Source organism: Humulus lupulus, chromosome 2 (assembly GCF_963169125.1).
Source record: "Humulus lupulus chromosome 2, drHumLupu1.1, whole genome shotgun sequence".
In the NCBI taxonomy this organism is placed as follows: domain Eukaryota; kingdom Viridiplantae; phylum Streptophyta; class Magnoliopsida; order Rosales; family Cannabaceae; genus Humulus; species Humulus lupulus.
This window is the reverse complement of record NC_084794.1, coordinates 9,261,303-9,285,968: the sequence shown is the minus strand read 5'-3', so window position 1 is coordinate 9,285,968 and position 24,666 is coordinate 9,261,303. Positions and strand designations below refer to the sequence as shown.

Here is a 24,666-nt window from a genome sequence, read left to right as displayed (position 1 = left end):
ATTATACTTATATATCTCTTCCGTATAAAAAGTGTGTAGATAACAAATTTTATTTTAAACGGTTTATTTTATTAATTTTAGTGAAATATTCTATATATTTAACGAAAGATACTTTTAAAAATAATTAAAAATATATATTTATTAATTATATTAATATAATTCAAATTCAAATATTGTAAAATATCATTATTATAATAATAATTGCTCAAAATATATATAATACAAGACTAGATATTTAATAATTATATTAATATAAATTCAAATATTATTAATTTTATATATTTATTTTATTTTATTTTAATATATAAAAATAATTAATAAATTTTATAAATAAAACTAAGCAAACGTGCATTACACGTTGCTTGTATCGAGTATATATCTCTTTTATATAATAAGTGTGTAGATAATGAAAATTTTTGGTATTAAATGTTTTTTATTTTTAACAGAATATTCTTATATTTAGATATTCTTATATTTAACAGAATATTCTTATATTTAAACTTAAATAAAATAAAATAAATAATTAAAATAAGATATTTTTGAGATATTTTACAATGATCATTATTTAAAAATAATAAATAATTAAACAAATTAAAATATGATATTTTTTAGATATTTTACAATGATAATTATTTAAAAATAATAAAATCATATGTTTTATAACTTAAATAAAATTTAATTAAACTTAAACTCACTTATTAGAGTAATATCATATTAAGCATATAATATAATCTAATGTGAATTAGCAACAAATTGTTTTTTTTTTAAACTAGCAAGAAACTTAAATTTAAAATCCACGTGTAATATTTAATATTATATTAAACATATAATATATAATCTCTTGTTGTCCCTCATAAATAAAAAAACTAGAACAAACATAAACTTAAACAAAAATAAATAATTTATTTAATTAAAATAGAATATTTATTTGAAATTTATATAAAATTAATATATATTTAATAAAAGTAATTAATAAATTCTATAAATAAAACTAAGCAAGCGTGGATATTGCATGTTGCTTGTAGTATATATATATGAGTAATGATTAATACACTGAAATTACAAATTAAAAGTGACGTGGTACTTATACAAAATATAGAAATATCCATTTTAAAAAATATATATATAAAAAATAGAATTTGAATAGGGAAATTTCACTTTCTATGCTTAATAGGTGTTGCCAATTAAAAATAATGCTAGGTATCATGTAAATTAAAATATGATGCTAAACTTTCCCAACTTCCCCAAAATACCCCTCCCATTTCCTCTTCTCTCTTCTCTTTGTCTCTCTCAATGGCAACCACTATCACATCATTCTTCTCCCATGGCAGCCATTACCAAACCTCCATAACTTCGGCCATCTTGTAGAAATCAACACAATACTCAAAGCAACATACATTTAGAAGATTTTTGGAGTATAAATATATGAGTAAGTAATTTTTTCTCAAGAGATATTTCTTCACTTAAGACACTAAATACTACATTTTAGATAGATTTGGGCAATATTTTGAGTTTTTTTGCGATTTTTTTTTTAGATCTGAAACTCTAAAATCTATAGAAAATCGACTTTGCTCAATGGTGCTCGATGAGGCCTTCAAAATCAAAATTGTCATGAAAATTTGACTTTTTTCGATGGTTGCTCGATAATGCTCGATGCAATTCTTGCAAGAGGCATAATTTTTCACTCGGGTGTCTGTTTTTGGTGATTTTTTTGAGATCTACACGTTTAAAAATATTTATATGCACATGATTTTCTTCAGATTTCAGAGTTTTAAAACCGAAAAAATCACAAAAAAAAACCAAAAATCATAACCAGAATTGTCCGAAATGCACTTCTTAGTGTGTTAAATGATACTTGTATTGAATTTAAGTTCTAAATCATTCAAAACTATTACAAGTCTCTTCTTCTATGGAGAAGTTAAGATAAAGAAAAATGAGAGAGAGAGAGAGAGAGAGAGGTGTGTGGCTGCCGTTTTCAGAGAAAGAGAGATGGATGCGGGTGTGTGGTAACGGTGGTTTCGTGGTTGCCATTTTCATAGAAAACTAAGAAAGAGAGAGAGGAGAGAATAGAAATAGTTGGGTGCAAAAATAATAATGAGGAAACAAGAGAAAGAGTAATACTAAAATAAAATGAGAATACACCAAGATTTTTTTTTAATTTGAAGTCCGGTGGTCATAGAATCTGAAATTTCCCTTTCCTTCATAAGGAATGGGCCCTTTGATGTTTACAAAACAAAAATAAAGAATGGCCCACCAAAAAAAAAAATAAAAATCAATTACATGCAACGGTCACGTGCGCAATATGGCATGCTGTCGATAAAGAGAAACACACGTGACCTTCTTCTGTATTTTTCTAGTTTTATGATAAGTTCGGGAGGCGAAGCCAAAGATCCAATCTGATGTATTGTTGCATAATCAAAGTTGGACTCGGCAACTCGGAAAGCTTTGACTGTGCCAGAAAAGACGAGTGTCTGAGTTAATCTCTGATAACTCGGAAGAAACCAAAGAACGATTGAGTTACGGTCGATTTCAGCGGGAATTGAAATGGCTGATGATGAGTCACCGATCGAGCACAAGGCGTACGCCAGAGTCGGGTTTTTGGGGAACCCCAGCGATGTCTACTACGGCCGAGCTATCTCTTTCTCTCTCGGCAACTTCTGGGCTTCGGTCCGATTGGAACCCTCCGATGAATTGATCATCAGACCCCACCCGACACACGATCTCGTCAACTTTAGATCTCTGGACCACTTGGTATATTCCCTCTCTTTTCCAATGCTACGTGTTTGATCATATGTACATGTGATTCTTTTTTAAATAAATATTTATTTATTTATAGGTTCATCGGCTGGAGAATGAAGGTTACTATGGCGGTGTGCGACTTCTTATGGCAATTTGTAAAGTTTTTCGTAATTATTGTAAAGAAAAGGAAGTTGATCTTCATGGCAAAAATTTCACTCTTTCATATGAAACTAATATCCCTCGTCAGGTATTATATTTCCCTAATTAACACCCACTTATCCAATAACAAACTTTGGTTCTTAAAAATGGAATTTTTGAAGAACTAGAGAGGACTTGTGTTGTGCCACTATGTATTGTATTGGAATATGATAATATCTCTTTGTTGAGAAAAGTTATAATTTGGGCACATTTCAGACAGGGCTTTCAGGTTCAAGTGCTATTGTATGTGCTGCCTTAAGCTGCCTTCTTGACTTCTACAACATTAGGAAGTGGATCAAAGTGGAAATTCGGCCTCAGCTTATCCTCAATGCAGAGAAAGAGCTTGGAATTGTTGCTGGTCTTCAAGATAGGGTTGCCCAGGTTTATGGAGGACTTGTTTACATGGTATATTTTATTCGAGATTTTAAAACATGCCCATGTGTATGAAGTGATTTCTGAGTTTAACGACTTTGTATTCAATGTCTAAATTTCATTGCTTTTGTGTTTTGTTAGGATTTTAGCAAGAAACACTTGGATGGCTTGGGGCATGGTATTTATACACCCATGGGCATCAATCTCCTCCCACCTCTCCATCTCATCTATGCTGAAAATCCAAGTGATTCTGGCAAGGTTAGAATATACTTTTGTGGTTTTCAGGCAAAACTTTATGGAGTAGATGGAAGTGAGTTTGTAACTGTAGAATTAACATACATGCCAGGTTCACAGCACAGTTCGGCAAAGGTGGCTCAATGGTGACGAGTTTATAATATCAACAATGAAAGAAGTTGCAAATGCAGCTGAGGAGGGAAGGACGGCATTGCTTGAAAAGGACTACGCCAAACTTAAGACTCTGATGAACCAGAATTTTGATCTTAGAAGGTAACAGATGTCTGGTTTTGACAGACTTAGATTCTATGTTATAAGAAAGAGTACTGCTACAAGTAACCTTAACGTGTCCAACAACACTATAGGTGTGGCATGTTATGTGTGGTTCAGGATGTCTACCATCAATTATAATAATTGTGCCTAATTTTAAATTCAACTACATATTTGTGTTGGACACCAGGCCCCTTATAGAAACTACTAGATTTAGGAATTAGATATAGGAACGGTTTGGTATGTGGTAAAATAAAGCTGGGAATGGGAATATAAATCCTTCTTATGTTTGGTAAACTTAATAATTTGTGTAGGTCTCACATGTATTTTAAGAGTAGAGTATTTTAAGAGTAGAGTGAACCATTTTATACACAAGAGTTTAATATTACCTCAATTCTAAGTCATTGTATACTTTCCAAGACAACTCAACTACTCAAAACAAATAAACTCCTTAATAGGTTATCAAAAGTTTTGGTGAAAAAGTACATGTCCTGTAAACAAGACACCAGGGATAAAGAACATTCTATGAATCTTCAAATTAAAGTTCTTGTGCATTTTAACTTGGACTAAGTCATAGTATTTTGATGATGTACAGGAGCATGTTTGGTGATGATGTTCTTGGTGCCATGAACTTGGAAATGGTGGAAGTAGCCCGAAGGGTAGGTGCTGCATCAAAATTTACAGGAAGCGGTGGAGCTGTGATTGTGTTTTGCCCTGATGGTCCTTCGCAAGTGAAGCTATTAGAGGACGCATGCCACAAAGCTGGTTTTAGAATTGTACCAATTGAAGTCGTTCCTTCTCTACTAAATGAAGTCGATCTCACAACCCTTCGAAATTAGGAAATTGTTCCTGCAAAGTTGGCACCAATTGAATCACCACCATTCTTATTCTTTTACATGCTTATTTTGGCTTCTTTTCTCATTTTATTTTATTTTATGACATTTTCTGTAATCACTATATTAGTGAGCGGATGATGGTTTTTTTGAGTTGTACTTCGATTCAAACTGGGGTAGTTTTGGATGTGCGTTCACTATATTAGTGGTGTGCTAAATTTGAAAGCAGGCTTCTCCCAAGGAGGAATACGTGTCCCTCTTAATGTCTTCTGCGTATTTTTACTTGTGGGAACACAACTCCATTAATGGGAATTGTAGCAATGACAGTTTTCCTTTTAATTGCCTCTTTTCAAAGCATGGCTTTTAGTGGAAACCCAAACAAAAAAGCAGAACAATGACAATCAAAAAGTTCTCAAGGTCAAGTTCCAGCCCAGAGGATATGTTGTCATTATATACACAATCAATTGCGGATTTTATTAGTACACAATACAGATTATAAAAATCACGACTGATCACTCGAATTCGAACATAGAAATGAGGTTCTTATAAGTTAATACCCTTTCAAAACAAACATACAAGATCATGGTAGGGGTAACAAGCCTTTGGATCAAGCCTAAGATTTTACTAGTTTTCAGTTATAATGAGATTATGTAATGATAATGTTTGGAATAACTATCCCTTGGAAAAGCATAAGATGCCCAGAAGCTAGAATAAATGTAATTTCTATTAAGCAAAACAAAATATGGACAAAACGGGCAACTTCTTACACAACACTCAGTTTTCCATTGCAGTGACTTCAGATAGCAGTGAGTGAGTGCAAACATGATGAGAAAATTTCATGACAAACTGTATGAAATGATGAAAAATATACAGGCTATGGTGAAGAGAATGGGGTAGGATGACTTACAGCATGGCACAATGCTTACTCCTAAACAACACTCATTTTTAAGTTGCACAATTTCTTACCCTCATTATAGGAAGATTACTTACAAACTTTTCCACTAATTCAAATGACTACAAAAGAAAAAAGAAATTCTACATGACAACAAATTACAGTAAAATTTTAAACAGTGAGATTACTTTTGAAGGTAGGGATCACCAATAGCAGTGGAAGACCCTGATTGTTTCCTTTCATTCGAGAAGCCAACCAAAATTATATCATCAAGAAAAAAAAAATACTCACTAATCACAAAGTGATGCTAAAAGCTCTCGCGGTGAAGCTGGTGTGGCCCATATTGGGAGATCGATTAAAGACTGATTTGCCTCTTCCTCATGAGCATTGCACATTGCTTCTGCTATATCACAAAGATTTGAAGCATCTCTAATAATTGCTTCCTGAGTTTCCACCTACATAATGAAAGACAACAATTACGGAATGTGTTTAATACTGTACCAATTGAAAGGTTTTACTACTCTTGCTCAGAGCCTGAAAAAAGTTCTTCCTGTTTCCTCTTCTTTCACTCATTATAAAAAAAACTACATGCAACCAAAACAGAAAGTTTGCATTTGAAGCTTACTTTTTTGGATTTAATGAACAGTATGGATAAGTCAAAGTCAAACCACTGCTTGGATTTTAGGTGCCTTTTCTATCTTCAAGAAATCATATGCATAACCTATCTTTTAAGAATTTGTTTCCATTTTTACATAGAAGTCTACTGATCAAAGGGCAATACTTGGTCATACCAACATACAAAATACTCTATACTGTAATTGGTAAGGAACTCTTACTAACAATTGAAAACTCTACAAATAAATAGCAGCAATGTTAACGTAATTAATTTAAAAGGTTAAGCTATTCATGTAATATAACCCAAGAAACATAATCTATTTCAAAACTTCACCCTAGAAAAGTATAAAAGATCAAAACTTTCCCCTTCCATTTTCTAAAACAAACAAAATTTTAGCTCAATTGAGTCCTCAATAGTTGTATTGGGCCCAATTCAGCCAACTTTTTACGTTCTAATAATGCCCTAATAATGAATACCTAAAATCCCAAATTCCAATTTTCATTCTTTTCCCAATATTTTCACAATAACAGACTAGCCCGAGAAGAAGGAAGTAGAAAATCCCCAATTTACCTGCAAGAGAAGGTCTTGGACCAGTGACCCACAAACGGACACCGTTCGAGGAACCTCCGGTAACGTAGAAGAGTCCGAAGGCACCGTTTGACGTCGTTGTTGTTGGAGCTGAAGCGAAGTCTCCTCCATTGAACGCAAGGTATTCGATAAATATTCCCACTGTTCAATTTCCCTCTGGTACTGAGCCTTGAGCTTCAACAGCGTCTTCCTCTTCCGCTCTCTCCGACCCATCTCCTCCGCCTCGGGATCCGGACCGGACTCCGGCTGAGCCGGCACCGCACCGCCTAATGGGTCAAGGTCGCACCTCCTCCTGCGCTTATAGACGAAGCCGTCGTCGTTGCAGAGCTCCCATTCATCGTCTTCCCAAGATGGTGTCGTTGTCGACTCCATCGCTCAGAAGAAAAAGCCCCAAAATCCTAAAACAGAAAAACAAATTGAAAGAGAAGAGAGTGGAAGTGGGAGTGGGAGTGGGAGTGGGGTATGGAGTGTAATGGGTCAAAATCTGGTTAGGCTCTTCACTCCTCAAAGTCTCAGTGTAGTCTCTTTGGTTCGGTTCTATGAGAGTGGAAAAGAGAAAACTAGCTAATTATTAAGCTCATGCAACAAAAGCTTTAGTAGTAGCTTTTATGAGAAGACAAATATTAGTTTTTTTAAAAAGAATATTTAATATTTGTTTGAAAAATAAAATGAGTTGATCCAATTTTGAAATCTCATTTTAGAATAAATAAATATATATATATATATAATTTATAGAAACTTCATTTTCCCACTTCATGCCATTAATGATTGGAGTGAGAGATCCTTATTTTAAATTACAAAACTTGATTAAGAAATTCATATTTTAGTATCAATCAATCTTTTTTTTACATGAAAATTGTTATAATTTAGTTTTTTAATGGTTAAAAATTTGATATTACTGTTGTAATTTTAAAAGCACTCATGATGGTTATTGTAATAGAATTTTCTTCAAAATATATATTTAAAGAAAACACCCTAGATTTTGAATTTTACAAAAATTTGACATTTTACTCTTGTATTTTCTTTACATTAACCAAATTAATTATAATTTTAAACTTTTTTAAAAATTAATTTCTTTTTTTATCTTTTCTTTATTTTCTCACACTCATAATTATATTAATTTGATATATTATAAAAATAGTAAATTTTGGTTCCCTTTCAAAAAAAAAAATAGTAAATTTTTATTGTGGATTTTTAAAGATAAGATAAAAAAAAAATTATTGCTGAGTGTTTTAATATCTATTAGTTGATATTGAATTTTTTTTTAGTTTAGATATAATTTTTAGGAAAAAAAATAAGAGACCAAAATGATGATAAAAAAATTTGTCAAATGATAAAAATAATAAAATATTGAGTTTTGTCTAGTACCAAAAGTTAAAAAATTATTATTATTATTTTTTACTTAAAATAAGAAAAAAAAAAGATTTTATTGTACTTCTGATAAACGATATAAAACGCCCAAAGACCAAAGAAAAAAACCAATCTTGTCACAAGCACCAGAACGAGTTTACTGAAAAACCATGCTAAAACCCAGATTTTGGAGAGCCAACTTCTGATTTCGGCAATGGCGAAATCAATCTTCCTTACCAATTATCTATCTTTGGTCTTAGCTCGGCCAACATTCATGGCCACCTCCTCCACACCTCACTCTCTCTTACTACTATCTTCAAGCCTCAAACTTGTCAACAGAACCTCTTCTCTTCTCTCATCTTCTTCACTTTCCTTTTGTACTTCTACCAGGTACCCGCTTCAATACGATATGATCATTAATCGCCCAACTCAGGCCTCACTCGACCAGACTCACCTCCGCCGACCCGCCCGATGCAGCACACCCAACTCGGATTACGGGCCGGAAGAGGAGGAGGAGAATCTGAAACCCATTTCGGAATTGGGATTTGAGGGGTGGGTTGATCAGAAACTAGCTTCGGAGAAGAAGGAAACAGAGCGACCCAGTTCTGAGATTATGGAGATGGACAAGGCTAAGAGGAAGTACTATAACAAGAGGAGGCAGAGGATGTACGGTACGGATTCTGATGAAGAAGATAGGAGGAGAAATGAGGATGGTTTTGTGGAGTTGAAGCCAGATGTGGTTGAGTTTTCGAGATTGCATAAGCGAGAAGAGGAGTTGTACTTTTACGATACTTTTTGTTATCCATGGGAGAAGGAGAAGCATTATAAGATGGTGTATAAGTTGGAGAAGAAGTATTTTCCTGACCAGTGTCTGGACAAGGCATTTCTTGAACCTGGAGAGTCCAATGCGAATGTTGTTGCTGAGAATCGAAAGGGGAAAGTTGTGGCGAGGATGACGAAAAAGAATATGGTGGATGATCAAAAAGATGAGCATGGTGATGAAGTGGATAGTAACAAGGGACTTGTTTTCTTTGAGGAAGGGGGTGAAGAAAAGAGAAGTAGAGAATCGGGGAAGGATGCCATTAGTAATGATGTAACGGAGAAGAAAGTAGAGGAGTTCTTTAAGTGTTTGAAGAAAGTTCCCAGTAAGGATGCTGTGGTTGATAATGGGGAACCTTACCTTGTGACTAGGAGTACTGAGCTTCCACCAAGATGGGACACTCCCAATGGGACAGTGGTTTTGATCAACAAACCGAAAGGTAATTTGACTAAATTGCTTCTTGGTGTAGTAGTAGATATGATACCCCTCTCTACGATTAATTGTTTGCAGTATTTGTTTAAGCCTTCTCTGTCATTGAACCATGTGGGCAAATGCATTAGAACATACCCGATGTCTAAATATTCGTTTTCCTTAAAGTCAACTTAATATGGTGTTTGATCAGCTTTAGCTAGCAAATGAAAGTAGTTGTTATACTCTCATGGTTAAATACCGTGCATCTCATGACATGGTTAAATATCACCATGTTCTTACATGCTTGTTCTTGACATTTTCTGGAAATAAGAAGTCCGCTAAAATATGAATTAAAACTATAGCTGATTGAATTGTGTTGCAACACAGGATGGACTTCATTTACAGTTTGTGGAAAGCTGCGTCGCCTTGTCAAAGTGAAAAAGGTTTCTATTTTTTTTTCCTATTGCATCGGATTTTATGTACCTCCTTCTGTATTCTCCTCTAACTTATTGTTTGGTGGTGTTACAGGTAGGGCACGCTGGGACTCTTGATCCTATGGCAACTGGTTTATTAATTGTTTGTGTTGGTAAAGCAACTAAGTTGGCAGATAGGTATATCTTGAATCTGGTCTTATATGTTTAAGTTGAATTTGAATTGGTTGTAGGGAATTAGCGTAGTAAATTACGTCTTATCGAGCAACTAGTTGCAACTAATTAAAATCTTTGTTGAGTTACATCAATTGTAATGTAATATTGAATACTTATGACTACAGCTATTATGCTATGATTGAGGGTTACATTTGAATACTTTTGACTACAGCTATCAAGCTATGTTTAAGGGTTACAGTGGAGTTTTCCGTTTAGGCGAAGCTACTTCCACTTGGGATGCTGATTCACCAGTATGTTTCTTTTTCCAATTTTAACAACAATTATTCTTTTTTCTTTCTTTCTTTTTGATGTTATGTTAAGTGCTGTTTGTGTAATTTTATATCGAATACCATGATTGTCAAAACTAATATAACATGTACTTTTAAGGACCAATCTCGCTTTTTTATTTTTCAGTTTGAATTCAGGATTTTGCACGGTCTTAGATTTCACTCAAGCATCACTTTCTTATATAGGTTATTCAGCGTGAACCTTGGGAGCATATCAAAGATGAGGACATAAAAAAAGCAGCAGCAACCTTTCGGGGCGAGATCTGGCAAGTACCTCCAATGTTTTCTGCCATCAAGGTAAAAATTTCTGGGCTACTTATTTACACAGTGGCAGGTGTTGACAGATTGTTGGTCTTTTTATTTTTCACATATTCTTTGCTCAAAAGTCAGGAGGCTCAGTTTAAACATCTATGTACAGTAATTATGCATTGAATTTATAAGTTTTGGTAATCGGGTGGGGCTGACATATTGTTAATTATTATTGGTTTTTATTTTCCTTATTTACTTTTATAGCTGAAGACCTATATTTGTTTTAAATTTATTCAGATCATAAGTTTTATTGCATTTTGAGAGAAGAAAAAGTAAGAGTTTGTGTTTGCTCATTCACAGTGAGATAGATTGCCCAAATGACCCCTTTTATTATATGCATTCTATTTATTTCCTTACCACTTTGGCTACTCTTGACAGGTCGGAGGTGAAAAATTGTATGAGAAAGCTAGAAGAGGAGAAAGCATTGAACTTTCACCGCGACTCATTTCAATCTTCCAGTTTGACATTGAACGTAGTTTAGATGACAGGTACTCTTATATGAACACACAATGATCCATTGAACTTATACCAAAAATTTATAACAATATTTAATGTGGAACAGACCACCTTCATTGATGCTAAAAATTTCTTGGTAGCATATGTGGTCAAGTGATCTTGCATATAAATGCAACACTATGACTCATGTAAAATCACATGAATCCGTTGCAAAATCACTCGATATTAAGTACTCTAGAATCTGTTATTTGAATTTCCAATAATCAGTCTCATTGTATTCGAAGTCATGGAGTCTTAATCTGATGTTTTTTGCTTGTGTGCTTCTCTGCAGACAAAATTTAATTTTTCGGGTTACATGTTCCAAAGGGACATACATTAGGTCTCTATGTGCAGATTTTGGAAAGGCTCTTGGAAGGTATTCACTCATAATAAACTCATTTTTTGTAAAATCTTTCTCTTCTTTTTCCATCTTATGCATAGTTGTGATTTTGGATTGAAGAAAAGCTGGAATATAGACTCTACAATAAAGTTTATAGCTCTTTATCCATGTTTTATACAATTAATTAATATTACTCTTCTTCACTTTCAGCTGTGCTCATTTAACTGCTCTTCGCAGAGATTCAATTGGTATGAACCCTTCTATTTTGTTTTTTCTTAATAAAAAGCATGCAACCAAATAACTTTCCTTAGTAATGTTGATTCTATAGTACTCTTTTCTTCTTCTTTTCTTTTTGGCTAAATTATAAATTTTGCTCACTCTTTATTGCTTTCCAACTTTTACAGGAGAATATTCTGCAGATGATGCTTGGGAATTCAAAGAGTTGGAAGAAGCAATTACCAAAAACTATTTCTAGTTGCTGATTGAAGTCATTATATGCATGTCTCTACAAATTTTCGCCTATATATGACAAACCACAGAAAAGGTTCCACCCTTTTTTCAAGCTTTCTATAAAGTCAGTTCTTTTTTCTTCTTAAATTTTGTTATTATAATGTGAATTTATTTATTTTTATACCAGAGTAAATTCTTTTCTTCCTAAGAATTCGTTAATTTTCCAATGAAATACACTAAACTTAACGATCTAAGTACAAAATTTTCAAGAGAGATGTTTTTAGACCATAGTAATGGTGACAGGAAGCATGAGGATATAGTGCAACAAAAATTGCTGAAGGTCCATGAGACAAACTTGATCGAAAACAAAGATTCTGGTGTTCGAGCTTTTGCTTCGACAGACACACAGGGTTGAAGATCTTTTGAGGATGTTTGATACAAAATGTTTGATGTGTGCTTTACTTGTCTTTAAATTAATGGAATTTGTGAATAATTTTGTTATGAAACACAATGCCCCAAAGGAATTTTTTGAGGTGTTTTGCAACAAAACCGTTTTGTGATCTGAAAAGAGAGTTAGTTCAAATGCAGAAACTTTTTATTTTTTGTTATTTAAAAATAAAAATTGTTGATTCAGATAGTGTGTCAACGTAGCTGAAACTGCAATTTGGTGCTATCTTAACCTCAAAGATGGCATGAATGGTCTCTGATTCTCTAAGCAACATGTGTGGACTTATAATAGCATAACAACACAAGAAGGTGAGTCGTTTTGGTGGAGCAACGTGAGATAATTGAGTATGATTTTTCTTTTTTAGTTATATTTAAATATCAATATCAATGCACATAACAATAGAAAGTGGAATTTCCAAAAATTTGTTGCAGCTAAGATGGCAATCAGGAAAATGAAGTTCATCAAGAGAAAGAAAAAATATAATAAAATAATGCAGATTGGATTTTCTGGGGAAAAAAAAATCCAGGAAGAGGAACATAGTGTTACAACTAAAACATTTATGGGTATACATGACTAGATTTAAGTACAATAGGGGTGGTAGGTAAATGTCAACTCTCTATATATTCTGGTTTGCATGATTCAAATCCACCTCCCCAACTAATCTAACGAGCTGTTGAGTTTGATGGGTCAATTCCCATTGAATCAAAGTAAGCTTTCTCAGCACTGGACAGCCGGTCTTGAAACATTCTCCATTCCTTTCTACACCTCTCCCTCACCTGGCACACAACACATAAAGTATACATAAATTTCAGTGCTCTTTCTAACTTGTTCAATTTGTACTCTTCTTTTGAGTCTATTTCATATTTTGACAAACTAATCCACTAATACATAATTGATACAGTAGTTACATACCCCTTCCCATGGTTGTTTCCCAGCTTCTGATTTCCCCTGCAGACGAAGAAGAGAGGCATTTATAGTTTATTCAATATAAAATTGAACAAATCAATAGTAACATAAGGTAGGAATAAGACTCACTTGGTTCCCAAGTGAAGGAACACTTTGATGAACAATCCACTGTGAATCTACAACTCCTATCTTCTCATGAGCAGGCTGCTTATGTAAAAGGTATGAAGTTGAAAAGAGAATCTAGTTGTATAATCACAAACAAGGAACAAGTATTTTTATAAAGTTTTTGCATACCTCGACACATTTTCTGAGGGCAAAGTCCAGACCCCATCCGTGTACCAAGTCATTCTGCAAGAAGAGGAGCAATGTGTTTGACATGTTAGATAGGGGATAAAAGGCAATAGCTTCATCAGATGTGTACAATTTATAAACCTGAATCATATGCCAAACGCAACGCCATGCATCACGCGAGAACACAGTTGCCATAATCTCAACAAATCTGCACAATTTATGAAACTGATTAGCAACTCTTCCAACAGCTCATTTGCTAAATAAATAAACATGGTAGAATTAATATTTTTGCATACGCTGCACATGGTGGCAAATGTGGATCACTACACCAACCAGGCTTCTCCTCTGTATCTCTGCACAAAAAGAAAAAGGGAAATAACAAGTCAAATAAAACTATCAACTTAGCATGCATGGTCAAGCTAAAGTGAGTAGAAAATATTTGTCACTCTTACTTATGAACTTCACTATAACCTCTCCTTTTTGTCATCTGCCATGTCAATCCCTTATTTGGTTCCAATCCCGGCTGTGAAATCTCCAAACCATGTTTCTTTACCAATTTTATATACCTGAATCAAAGCAGATTTTACGGACATATGATAACAGTTTACATAATAGTGCTTTACTCAAAGCAACGCATTGAATGTATAAAACTTACTCCTCTGCATTAAAGTGCTCGACACCGAGATCCTCGTCCCACAAAAAGATGTAATCATAAGCTGCAACGATGTCAGGATGCAAAAAACGTTTTGCATACCACCTACAACCAAAATTTAGGAATTTTATATGAGCATAATTACAGGACTTGATGAAAATCTGTAATGGACAAATTGTCTTTATGTATGCATCGGTGCTTTTGTAAGCCATCCAACCTACTAGCAGGAACTTAAAAACTTGGAAGAGTTAAATGCTAACCATTTAGTTTGCTTCGGAACGCTCACATGGATAGCCCTCTTTGACCACTCAAACTCTTCCCATTCACTTGTTTGACCATCATAGTGAAACAACAGAATGGTGAAATTCTCTGAAAACTGTACATGTGTGTCACTTTGAGAAATGAAGAGAAAGAGAGAACAAACAGACACACAAACAGCAGTAGAACACTGACCTTTTTAACTGCGGCATCGATATTTTTTTTCTGGCTATAACCAACGGTAAAAGTGACGAGGTATTTTGGTGTGATGGTTAAATCCTGCAAATGCCATCACCACAGTAAAAGTTTAAATTATGAGAAAACACTTTCAGAAGATTTCAAAGTATAGAATTGATCATCATTTCACTTAGGCAATCTATGTAAATGTTTAAGTAACTACTAATCACAAAATTCTTGTAATTTTATTTCTAAATATAGTAATGCATATTATATTTTTTATGGAACAAAGGTCTAGGTCCTTTTCAGGCATTGCTAGGGCATTTAGAGCTTACTCTTTTTATTGTAAGTCTATTGGCAAACAAAAAGCAGAAGTAATCAGATTCAATGAATGCTTTATAAAACTTTATTAGAATGTTCTGCATTCTAAATGATACTTGGCCATCTGTTAATTTCTAATCTGGTAGATTTACTAGCAATAATATCTTCCTTATTACTTAACTTTTCTCTCTTTCTATTTAGTCTTCACTATGCAATTAATGAGTGTTTACTCGTAGTTTACTTCAATTCTGTCATAGCATGATTCTTACAATTTCGCATGCATAATAATCATGGACATAAGGGTGCAAAACTTAATCAGAGAAAGGCAGATGCACACCTCACTGGGCAGACCCCACAATCGGCGAAGATAGAAATCTGACTCAGAAGCAACTATGCCAGGTGGTAGTCTTTCAGCCCCACGAGGATTTGTTGGAACCCAGATCTGCGTTAAAGTAGAGGTTAACTAGTTATGCTAGCACATTAGAGAAGGATACTCCTGCCAATTTACAAGGAAAGAATACAAAACACTAGGTGCAGATCATTGTGAAATCTCGTTCATGAGTAATTTTGCACAAAAACAGTATATTCCTAAGTCAGATTTGTGAATTAATGGTCCACTTATTATCTCACTGTGCTCAACCCATGCAACAACGAATCTGTGCAACACTTAAACCGAAGAAGAGTAACAACATAAACACAGCAAAAGTGCATTTTAGCTCCCCCACACAAAAAGACAATAAAAACAACATGGGCAAATAAGGATGGGTGTGAACTCTAAAAAGAACCATCTATAATCACTTTAATTAACCAGCAAGTAATTTCTGCTCACTCTTCTTTTTTTTTTTTTTTGTTGAAACTGTGCTCCTCACCTAGTCCTACAATATTGGAGAAATAGAAAACTATAACAAAACAATAGCTTTGTAAGATACTCAGTAGGGACTCGAACCTCAAACTTTATGGGAGCACCATTTGAGCTATCCTATTACCAGCAGAAGTAGTATACATGTTTAATTAAAAGATCCATGTACCTTTGTATCATTGAAAGAGTAAACTTGACTGAAACCGCCTCTGTTACCCCTTAAAGAGGAGAAAGCTTTGAAAAAAGCTCGTGTTGACAGGCCTGAGTACTTGTCCTCAATATATGTAAGGTCAATTGAAGGAAAGAGGCCGGACGGGAGGTTCATCTGACAAATTTAATCATAGCAAAACTTTCCAATTACTCCTTTACATAAGACTGGAGTGGAACCATCTGAATGAGAAAGAGAACCATACAAAGAAAGAATGACCATCACAAACCTTAGTTAATGAGAGTGTTGGAAATGATACTCCTAAAAAGAAGCCAAATACAACTCCAATGAAAGTTGTCACAACTAGCCTCATTGTTTCATTTGGTTTTCTTATAACTCCCCTGCAACCAAAGGAAACTTCATCGTCAAACAAACTCACTTTAACACTAAATAATGTCTAAATTGAAACAAAAAGATCAACTTTTTTTTAAGAGAATGTACGAAGCTGAAAAACGGTCCATACCCTCGTAATGGATTTACCATATTGGTCAATTTATTCCAACTTTACAATCACAAATGTACAGTTCAGGTTGGCCCAGCAAGTAAAAGCTGCTCAAGCAGTCGATGCACTCATCAAAACTATATAGCTCCTCGGTGCTTCGAAATTGAACAAATAGCTCTCATCACAATTGACAAACCAACCCTGAAAGAGTAATCATCTGTTTTAGCTTAAACCAATAATTAGATTCACTGTTCTTATAGCAATAAACACCACACAACTGATAACCCACAAATGAAAATCGTTAAAAAGGAACATTAAAGCAAAAGCAAACCAACCCAACTAAACAACATTCTGAATTTGCGTTCACAAGATTCGAAAAGCTACCTGGATAAAGGAAATTTAAAGGACATTTTTGTTTCCCTTTTGGGAATAAATTCGCAATCAAAGCTACTACACAATTTTCCAGAGATCGATGCAGTTAAATACCAACTTAAACATAAAAACTATCAAACAAAAAATGAAGTTGCTATTTTAACCGACATAAAGGGAATGACAGTTCATATATAGAGTTTGATTTTAGAGAAATTCGAAATTCGAGAGCAAAACTTACGTTAGTTGATCAGGATCAAGAAGTACCACTCTGAATCTGAGAAAATTAAGAAAGAAAAAGATGAAAACCTAGTTGTTTGTCTTCTTAGCGTAGCTTAGATTTGAATTTGTTGGAAATGATTAATAATTTGAATGAATTGAACATGGTTGTTGTTGCTCATTTTCACTTTTGAGGGAAATATGGGCGCCGTTTGGTTGCAAAACAAAATGGTAATGTTAATAAGAATAGAATTTTGATGTTTGGTAGAGAAATTAAAATTAGTAAGTGAATAAAGATTATTATGTTTTTTTTGTTGTTGTATAATATAGAATGATATGAAATTATATTATTTTGATCAAAATACATTACTTTACTTTTATAAAATATGCTTTTCAATCAATTATCATTATTAATGTTAGTTTTTATTATATACTAAATTATCAATTTTATTCTAAATTAATTTTTTATTAAATCATCCTTATATACAAATTAAATAAATACTATATATTATATATAAATATTTTGTAGATATAAGTATAATAAAATATCATTATACTTAAAAAAAATGTACTTAATTGAATGAAAATTTTAATTTATTTTATTAAAAACTCATAAAATGTAATTTTATATTAAACTTAAATGTTAGTAAGACATATATTTAAATTTTAATAGTTTGTAATTGGTGATATATTTTAAATAACATTAAATTTTAAGATGGCTACTAGATTTAAGATGAATGTCTAAAATAATTAAATAATATATTTTTGTACAATAAATACTTTTATTATATAATGTATAATAAAAATGATGTAAAAATAACAAATATAATATGAATGATGTAAAAATAATGTACAAATAACAAATAAAAAATATTTTCAAATTTATAATAAAAATAACAAATATAATTAGAATGATGTAAAAATTAATAAGGGTTATAACATATTACAAGAATCATAATTTTTTAATAATATATAAATTATATAATAATATAAAAAGATGAAATGAAATTAATTTTCCACCCAATTTTAAGTGGAATAATAACTCCATTAAAAAGCGGAATAAGATTTCTATTGAAAAATATTTTATTTCTCACTTAATTTTACCAACCAAACAATAGAATGAAATAAAATGATTTTTCATTCTTTTCCATTCACTCAAACCAAACACTACTAAGTGTTGAAACATTTATTTATGATCAAAATTATATTTATCCATCTTTAAGAAAAAATTGGTGGAACTAGTACTTGTTGACTAAACACTTGAACTACTAAAAATTGTTGTATGCTATTGAATGTATTCATGATGCTATGAATAATGTAGCCTAATCAGTACCTCAAATATTTGTTATCTTTAAATTTATTTTTTTTTTTTTAAGTTTGGACAATTATTAGTTTATATATGTTTTTATTTTATAAGATTTTATTAATTTTATGTTAGTCTGGTAGGTCAATAATGTGTTTCAAGATTAAGAATCATTTAGAAATTATTAATATATTTCATAATATTAGATTTTTTTAATGTCTCCAATTATATTAACATTTCTATTCAAATTGTCAAAATAATCTTTTAATTTGAATTTCTTATCAAATTTTTATATTTATTTTGAAAATAATAAATTATGGTTACCAAATATGTTTTATAATATGAATGACCAATTATGTTAAAGTTTCTTATTTTATTAAACAAAAAATAAAAATGTAAGCTACCAAACACATTTTTGTTTGTAATATAGTTAAAATATAAATGTATGAAAAATATTTTTCTTTTTTATTTAAAAATATATAAAACAAAAATATTACCAAATGCACTCATTTGGCAAAGTTTTTTCTTTTACATATAGCTAAAATCATAAGATAAGTAAAAATTTAACTTATTTTTAAAGATCTTCTTTAAATGAATTTTTTTTAAAGTGTGGATGTCAATAAAAAAAATCTTTTATAAGTAAATTATGAATAATTAAATTATTTTAGTTTAGACAATAGCTTCTAAAAAAAGTCTTTCAAAAACAAGCTACGAATCCTAACTTTTAAAAAAAAAACACTTTAAATTAAAATATGACTTTTTATTTTTTTACCCAAACACTCACAAACCGGACCTTAATCTTTTTATTAAATGTTGTTTTTCATTTTATTATATATTTTTAAAATTTTTGTTTATAATATTTTTGAAAATAGATAGTCGATTATTTTTTTTAAGTCTCAAATGTTTAATATTTTTAAATTTATAAAAATATTTTCAAATAAGAATTTTATTTATTTTTTGAATATAATAATAATCCGATTGAAGTGTATTTTGTGCATTTTTGGCCCAAATACAATCTAGTTAGAACTATTGTTAATTATTTAAATTGATTTATGAGTATTTATATATATATACATATCTCCATTTTTTTTAATTTATAATTTTAGGAGACAATTGCATTAGGTCAGTTTTTGTTTTTGACACGTAGATTATAATTCAAAAAAGTTAATATGATTATAATGTACCTTATGTATATTTCTGAGAAATTTTGAATAATTTAATGTATTGAAATCATAATTCAAAGAGTATGTTTTCACGCGCACATAAAAATTGAAACATACACGCATGCAATAAGTTGTTTGAACCATAACTTTAATATAATTTATTCTTTAAAATTTTATGAAAATATATGTGAGGTTCACTATAACTCATTATTTCATATAATAGTGTGAGGTAAAATAGAAAATTTAGAATTTTGGTGATGTAAAATGAGAAAAATAAATAACAAATCTATTGTGAGTGCTCTTATTATTGAGATTGTGAAACAATGGTTATAACACATCTGTCTACAAATGTATGTTGACATACCTGGAATTATAAGTATAATGGGATTGGAGTGGAACATAGGGTGTGGATATGAAACTTATCAATATTTTCCCAAGTCGATGATTGTGATTGAATGATTCTAATTTTGATCCTGATATGATTTCTAATCTCGACTAAGTATGAAAGATATAAGTCTTATTAAATGGATTTTGTTTATATTGATGAGGTGCAAGATCTTACAATAAGTCAAATCAAAGGCTATTGCCATGGGAGTTGATTTTAGGTTCCAAGACATAAGTCATATCTATTCTACAAGAAGTTTGTATTGGAACCTAATTAAATTGTTGTGATCAATGTAACCAAACAACAAATCCGAACATATATCAAACAACACAGCTGAATAACGAACACCAAGGAAAAAACCATAAACCATAAACAAAACAGTAAGAACAAACAATGACAGCAATTTTATCTTGGTTCGGAATGTAATAAGCAAACCTACATCCAGCTCGGCTTGGCCAATAATCCACTATCAATCAAAATTCAGTACAGAATTACAAAACTACAGGAAATGGTCAATAATACAGAAGCAAAAATACTCTCAACAGGACTTAACAATGGAGACCTTTGTTACAGTATATTGACATCTCTCTCTAGACCTTCCTCTCTTTTCCTCTTCACTTTTCTTTGATACTCCCTTTCTGCTGCGCTACCCTGATGTATATAATCAGCCTAGGATTTAGAGCCTTCCAATATATACAGAATATTTCATACTCATGCATCCGTAAAGGTTGTTATATTTCCAACCAATAGAAGGACAATAATAGTACACCTCCAAAATAAAGCTGACAACACCACATCTATGACTGCCATATCATCCGAGAAATACACATCAGATGATATATATCCACTAGGCATGGATTTATGATGATTAGATCACCTATTATAATACAAATAGTGAAAATGGAGAGAGAAAAAAGAAACGATTGATCTCAAAACTTTCATACCCATGCTAGTGTTCTGAAATTGTCACAAAGCATAATTAAACTCATTTATCATTCTAAAACCTTGCTAGTGTTCTGAAATTGTTAAACATGTACAATTTTTTTGGTTCTTCCCCTGTAAAGAATCAATGGAGGGTCATATTATATGAATACATGAAAGAGCAAGATTTGTTTGATACCACCATGCTACCCCTAACTTCCTAAAAAAATTTGAGTCCAAACATAATAATATTCTATGCTATGAACTCAAGCAATTATACGTTGTTGTCACGCGTCCCATTCATATTATTTTGGTATTATGGAACTAGTTGATAGCCTTTCGTATAGTTAAGACTTTTGTATGTGAAATTTGTGTAAAGAGTAAAAGTGGTTTATGTTGTGTTTTGTTCTTTGCAAATGAAACGATAGTCGAGGAAATTGAGCTAAAATCAACGTGGAGGAGCCTCAATGGCATGATTAGAAACATCTTAAATTGTATGTATTGGAGTATGGTGTCCCACATAAAATAAGTGTAAGAATATTGTGTCATTAATAAAAATATTAGTAACTTCACTAATCACCAATTGATTTTTAGATGGAGTCCTATGATTCTTGTCTTGGTATCATGAGCTAATTCATTTGCGAACATTCGATTCACACCACACCGATTCAAAAATACTCATAGTGCAAAAAGATACTTGAGATCGAGATTTGCATTGTAATATCCAACATTTTCATAATACATTTATTTATTATAAATCAGAGTTTTAATACATAAAATGTACAAGTTTACAAATTTAAGAAATAGTAATGGAAAAATAGTGTTTAAAATATGATTTTATGTTTTTAATGAGATTAAAGAGAGAGAAACTTGAGTAGTCAAGTATTGGACCCAAATGTCATATAATTTTAATTGAGGATTTTTATAAAATTAAGAAAGTTTTGCTAAAGGGCTTATTTGAAAAGAATTTTAGTATTTTGGGTCCAAGTGTAATTTTTAAAAATAAATTTAAAAAAAAAAAGAAAGAAAAGAAAAGGCTTCACCCTTTCTTTTTTTACCCGAACCCCTCTCTCTCTCTCCTCATAAAATCTCTCTCTCTCTCTCTCTCTCGAGTGTGCGTCTGCCCGACCACCGAACGTCCACCGGCGGTCACCGTTTATAGCCACGCGCCGGACCGTTGGATTCAGAGGCCTCCGAACTATCGACCCACGTGGGAATCTAGAGCTCACTCGCCGATTAAACACCTCAACTGGTCGATTTAAGTTCGGCCACCCCGCGACTTCAAAGTTGCGATTCGGCCACCTCGGGCATCCGTTTGCCGATCCGTCACCACCATCGTGTTCCTCGTGTTGTGGGCTTCAAAACCCAATAACTGGTTCCTACATCTACCATAGTTGGGTGGTGGGCCCACCACGAGCCACCGCGATCCACCGTAGACCGACGGTCGAAACTTAGTGTTCGAGGTTCCGAAGTACGTTTTGAGTTTCAGAAAATCATCGTTTGACTTATTGTGGAACCGATCATTTTGGTATAATTTCTTTGACCTATATATTGTGATTTAATTGTGATTGATTAGAGTAATTGCTATTATGTGTATTTATAGTATATAATTATATATTCTTGATATTTGGAATATTTTTCTGTAATTATACTGGCTGTCTGGGATTATATGTATTTTTGATACATGTTTTGATTTTGGAATTGTCCACTTTATAGCCGTTGTGCTGTCCAATTTTCTATAAAATATTAGATATTAAATAAAGTATAAAAATACATATTTAATTGATTTTATATTAAGATGGAAATTATTATGATTAAGTAATTTTAATTATTATTGTTATTATTTTGTTAAGTAAATCAAGAATACAGATTCATGTATATATATATATGAAAAGTGTGATTTATAGTAAACCTATTATTTAACCATTATTATTGTATATTAATATTTTTGTTAATATTTGAATATTAAAATAATATCAAATATTAGTTTCTTACAGTTATTGATATTTGTAAGACCAGTGAATTTTGGAGAAAGTATATTTATTATATCACTGGAATTGATATTATGACTAATTAATAATAATATAAATATTTATATTTATATTATTATCATTATATTGATTTATGTTAAAAATATGATTTCTTTTATAAAATGACTATTTGAATATATACATTCATATACGTATTGCTATTGAAGTATTTTGTTATTAATATCGAAATAAGTTTATTTATAGACGATAATTATTATTGTTGTTAGGATTATTATTATTATTATCATAAGAGTACATTATCTTATGAGCAAGGTTTAAAGCATGGTTTTATATGAAGAGTTATTTGCATTACGTTGATAATACTTATTATTATCATTTATATAGTTTCTGGTATTGTTAATATACACTATCAATAGTGTATATTTACGATTTTGATAGAATTTAATAAATGATGTGCCTTGAATAGGATTTGATTGATTGACTCTTGGCGAGCAATTTTAAAATAAGCTAAGGATCTAAGGTAAGTAAATCTCACATTTTGTGCTTAAGTGTAAGATGCATGACTACATTGATTGTGTACATTTGATGAGTTAAGTATGGTATGATGATGATGCATATGATAAGTATGTGAAGAATGGTTATATGAACACCATAAGGGTATTGTGTGATATGTAATTGATGAATTTCGTGATATGTGAAAGATGTCTTACTTGGTTAAGAATGATATGAATTATGTGCAAGTATGTGTTCTTATGTTGATGGATATGTGGATTACTTTATGTTCATGATTTGTTATATGTTATGATATATGAAGCGTTTAAGTTTTTAGGCTGGAAACCTTAGACCTGAGCCATAGCTCTACGTTAAGGTATAACAACGCCACCAACCCAAAGATTCATGTATTATGACTAAAGATGTTTTGAGTTATATGAGATGTGATACAATGCCTTGATTGAATACCATCAAACATGAATCATGAACATGAACATTGGCATTTCAGCATCAGCATGTATGCATGGCATGTACAGTTATGTGATACATTATTATGTGATATAAGACCATGCATATAAATATGATGAAAATTGTGAAATACCTTGAAAAGTCTTATGTAAAGTTAAACATTTTAATGACACAAGGCTTAAGCAAAGTGATAATAAGATGTTAAAAAGGGTGCCACTGTTTCGATGAAGCAATCAAGTAAGTTCAGTAAAGAAGACGGAAGTCTATAAGACTTATAGTGGCTGCCCACTAGTATGGGCTAGGTCAGAGTTGACCATTCAGATATATTTGCTATGTTTCCGTCTTTCTCCTCCATATGTGTAATAAGTATGGCAGCTATGGCAATGATGAAATGAGTGTTATGATAAGCCTAGCTGTGATGATGGCTAGCCGAAGGAGAACCCATGGGATTCTATATGATATGTGTAACAAGCCCTGCAGGCATTAGCCGAATCAAACAGTGTGCACAAGTGATATTGGGCCCATAAAAATGTGAAACTAAAAGAAAGAGCATAAAAGTAAAGTTTGAAAGTGCATGAGCAATAAATGAAATGCATAAGTATATAAGTCAGCATATTAGTATGTGTGCACTACAAACTCACGACATTCATGTGTATCTGTATGCATGAGATTTGCTTACTGAGCGTTAGCTCATTATGTTATTTTCCAACATTTTTCCAGGTGTGGCTTTAGCTGTTGAGCAACTTGTGGAGCACGGACTCAGTAGCAATGTAATAATGGCTTAGAGTTTTCATATGGCTGCCTTAAATTTAAAGTATTCATACGTGTAATAATTTCTACTAATAAGTTTATATAAAAGTTTTAAATTTTTCTGTATTTCTTCGTATCATTTTATTTAATCATTTTGGTCAAATGCCTAACATACTCGTAAACTCTAGAATT

General features: G+C 31.9%; 4 protein-coding genes across 8 annotated transcripts; 2 read left to right on the top strand and 2 right to left on the bottom strand.

Moving 5' to 3' along the window:
* Positions 1-2,347: 2,347 nt before the first annotated feature.
* LOC133817203 (glucuronokinase 1-like) lies at positions 2,348-4,985 on the top strand. The gene is made up of 6 exons (XM_062249642.1): positions 2,348-2,751; positions 2,837-2,986; positions 3,154-3,342; positions 3,451-3,567; positions 3,656-3,816; positions 4,409-4,985. Exons 1-6 carry the CDS (start codon positions 2,545-2,547, stop codon positions 4,650-4,652), a joined length of 1,068 nt encoding a protein of 355 aa, XP_062105626.1. The 5' UTR covers positions 2,348-2,544; the 3' UTR covers positions 4,653-4,985.
* A 472-nt stretch (positions 4,986-5,457) lies between these two features.
* Positions 5,458-7,323, bottom strand: LOC133817204 (uncharacterized). The gene is made up of 2 exons (XM_062249643.1): positions 6,725-7,323; positions 5,458-5,993 (listed from the first exon to the last, which is right to left on the bottom strand). Exons 1-2 carry the CDS (start codon positions 7,112-7,114, stop codon positions 5,829-5,831), a joined length of 555 nt encoding a protein of 184 aa, XP_062105627.1. The 5' UTR covers positions 7,115-7,323; the 3' UTR covers positions 5,458-5,828.
* An 894-nt stretch (positions 7,324-8,217) lies between these two features.
* Positions 8,218-12,417, top strand: LOC133817202 (uncharacterized). Of its 4 annotated transcripts, none has more exons than XR_009885510.1 (10): positions 8,218-9,351; positions 9,711-9,766; positions 9,852-9,934; positions 10,143-10,221; positions 10,444-10,554; positions 10,945-11,054; positions 11,354-11,437; positions 11,612-11,649; positions 11,806-11,945; positions 12,155-12,417. XR_009885510.1 is itself a non-coding variant. In XM_062249641.1 (9 exons), the coding sequence occupies exons 1-9, from the start codon at positions 8,307-8,309 to the stop codon at positions 11,874-11,876; spliced, it is 1,677 nt and encodes a 558-aa protein (XP_062105625.1). In that variant the 5' UTR covers positions 8,218-8,306; the 3' UTR covers positions 11,877-12,417. The 4 variants fall into 4 exon arrangements, 1 of the variants encoding a protein (XP_062105625.1); XR_009885509.1 differs by having other exon boundaries at positions 12,122-12,417; XR_009885508.1 differs by having other exon boundaries at positions 12,039-12,417.
* Positions 12,418-12,779: 362 nt separating this feature from the next.
* Positions 12,780-17,229, bottom strand: LOC133817201 (uncharacterized). Of its 2 annotated transcripts, none has more exons than XM_062249639.1 (15): positions 17,024-17,229; positions 16,435-16,614; positions 16,201-16,312; positions 15,933-16,088; positions 15,242-15,346; positions 14,602-14,685; positions 14,409-14,524; positions 14,152-14,253; positions 13,949-14,062; positions 13,793-13,849; positions 13,638-13,704; positions 13,500-13,553; positions 13,335-13,409; positions 13,212-13,247; positions 12,780-13,075 (listed from the first exon to the last, which is right to left on the bottom strand). In XM_062249639.1, exons 2-15 carry the CDS (start codon positions 16,452-16,454, stop codon positions 12,962-12,964), a joined length of 1,212 nt encoding a protein of 403 aa, XP_062105623.1. In that variant the 5' UTR covers positions 16,455-16,614; positions 17,024-17,229; the 3' UTR covers positions 12,780-12,961. The 2 variants fall into 2 exon arrangements, with proteins under 2 accessions (XP_062105623.1, XP_062105624.1); XM_062249640.1 differs by having other exon boundaries at positions 17,092-17,221.
* Between the last annotated feature and the right edge of the window lie 7,437 nt (positions 17,230-24,666).

What these genes read in the sequence shown, in the direction of transcription:
- LOC133817202 (XM_062249641.1), top strand. Translation starts at nt 8,307, where the DNA reads ATGGCGAAATCAATCTTCCTTACCAATTATCTATCTTTGGTCTTAGCT. An exon ending in GAACGTAGTTTAGATGACAG is followed by an intron (nt 11,055 to 11,353) that starts GTACTCTTATAT and finishes GCTTCTCTGCAG; the next exon opens with ACAAAATTTAATTTTTCGGG. An exon ending in TTTGGAAAGGCTCTTGGAAG is followed by an intron (nt 11,438 to 11,611) that starts GTATTCACTCAT and finishes CTTCACTTTCAG; the next exon opens with CTGTGCTCATTTAACTGCTC.
- LOC133817201 (XM_062249639.1), bottom strand. Translation starts at nt 16,454, where the DNA reads ATGGTAAATCCATTACGAGG. An exon ending in ACTCTTTCAATGATACAAAG is followed by an intron (nt 15,347 to 15,932) that starts GTACATGGATCT and finishes ACTTTAACGCAG; the next exon opens with ATCTGGGTTCCAACAAATCC. An exon ending in GAGCACTTTAATGCAGAGGA is followed by an intron (nt 14,063 to 14,151) that starts GTAAGTTTTATA and finishes GCTTTGATTCAG; the next exon opens with GTATATAAAATTGGTAAAGA.
- LOC133817203 (XM_062249642.1), top strand. Translation starts at nt 2,545, where the DNA reads ATGGCTGATGATGAGTCACCGATCGAGCACAAGGCGTACGCCAGAGTC. An exon ending in TTAGATCTCTGGACCACTTG is followed by an intron (nt 2,752 to 2,836) that starts GTATATTCCCTC and finishes ATTTATTTATAG; the next exon opens with GTTCATCGGCTGGAGAATGA. An exon ending in AAACTAATATCCCTCGTCAG is followed by an intron (nt 2,987 to 3,153) that starts GTATTATATTTC and finishes GGCACATTTCAG; the next exon opens with ACAGGGCTTTCAGGTTCAAG.
- LOC133817204 (XM_062249643.1), bottom strand. Translation starts at nt 7,114, where the DNA reads ATGGAGTCGACAACGACACCATCTTGGGAAGACGATGAATGGGAGCTC. An exon ending in TCCAAGACCTTCTCTTGCAG is followed by an intron (nt 5,994 to 6,724) that starts GTAAATTGGGGA and finishes TTCATTATGTAG; the next exon opens with GTGGAAACTCAGGAAGCAAT.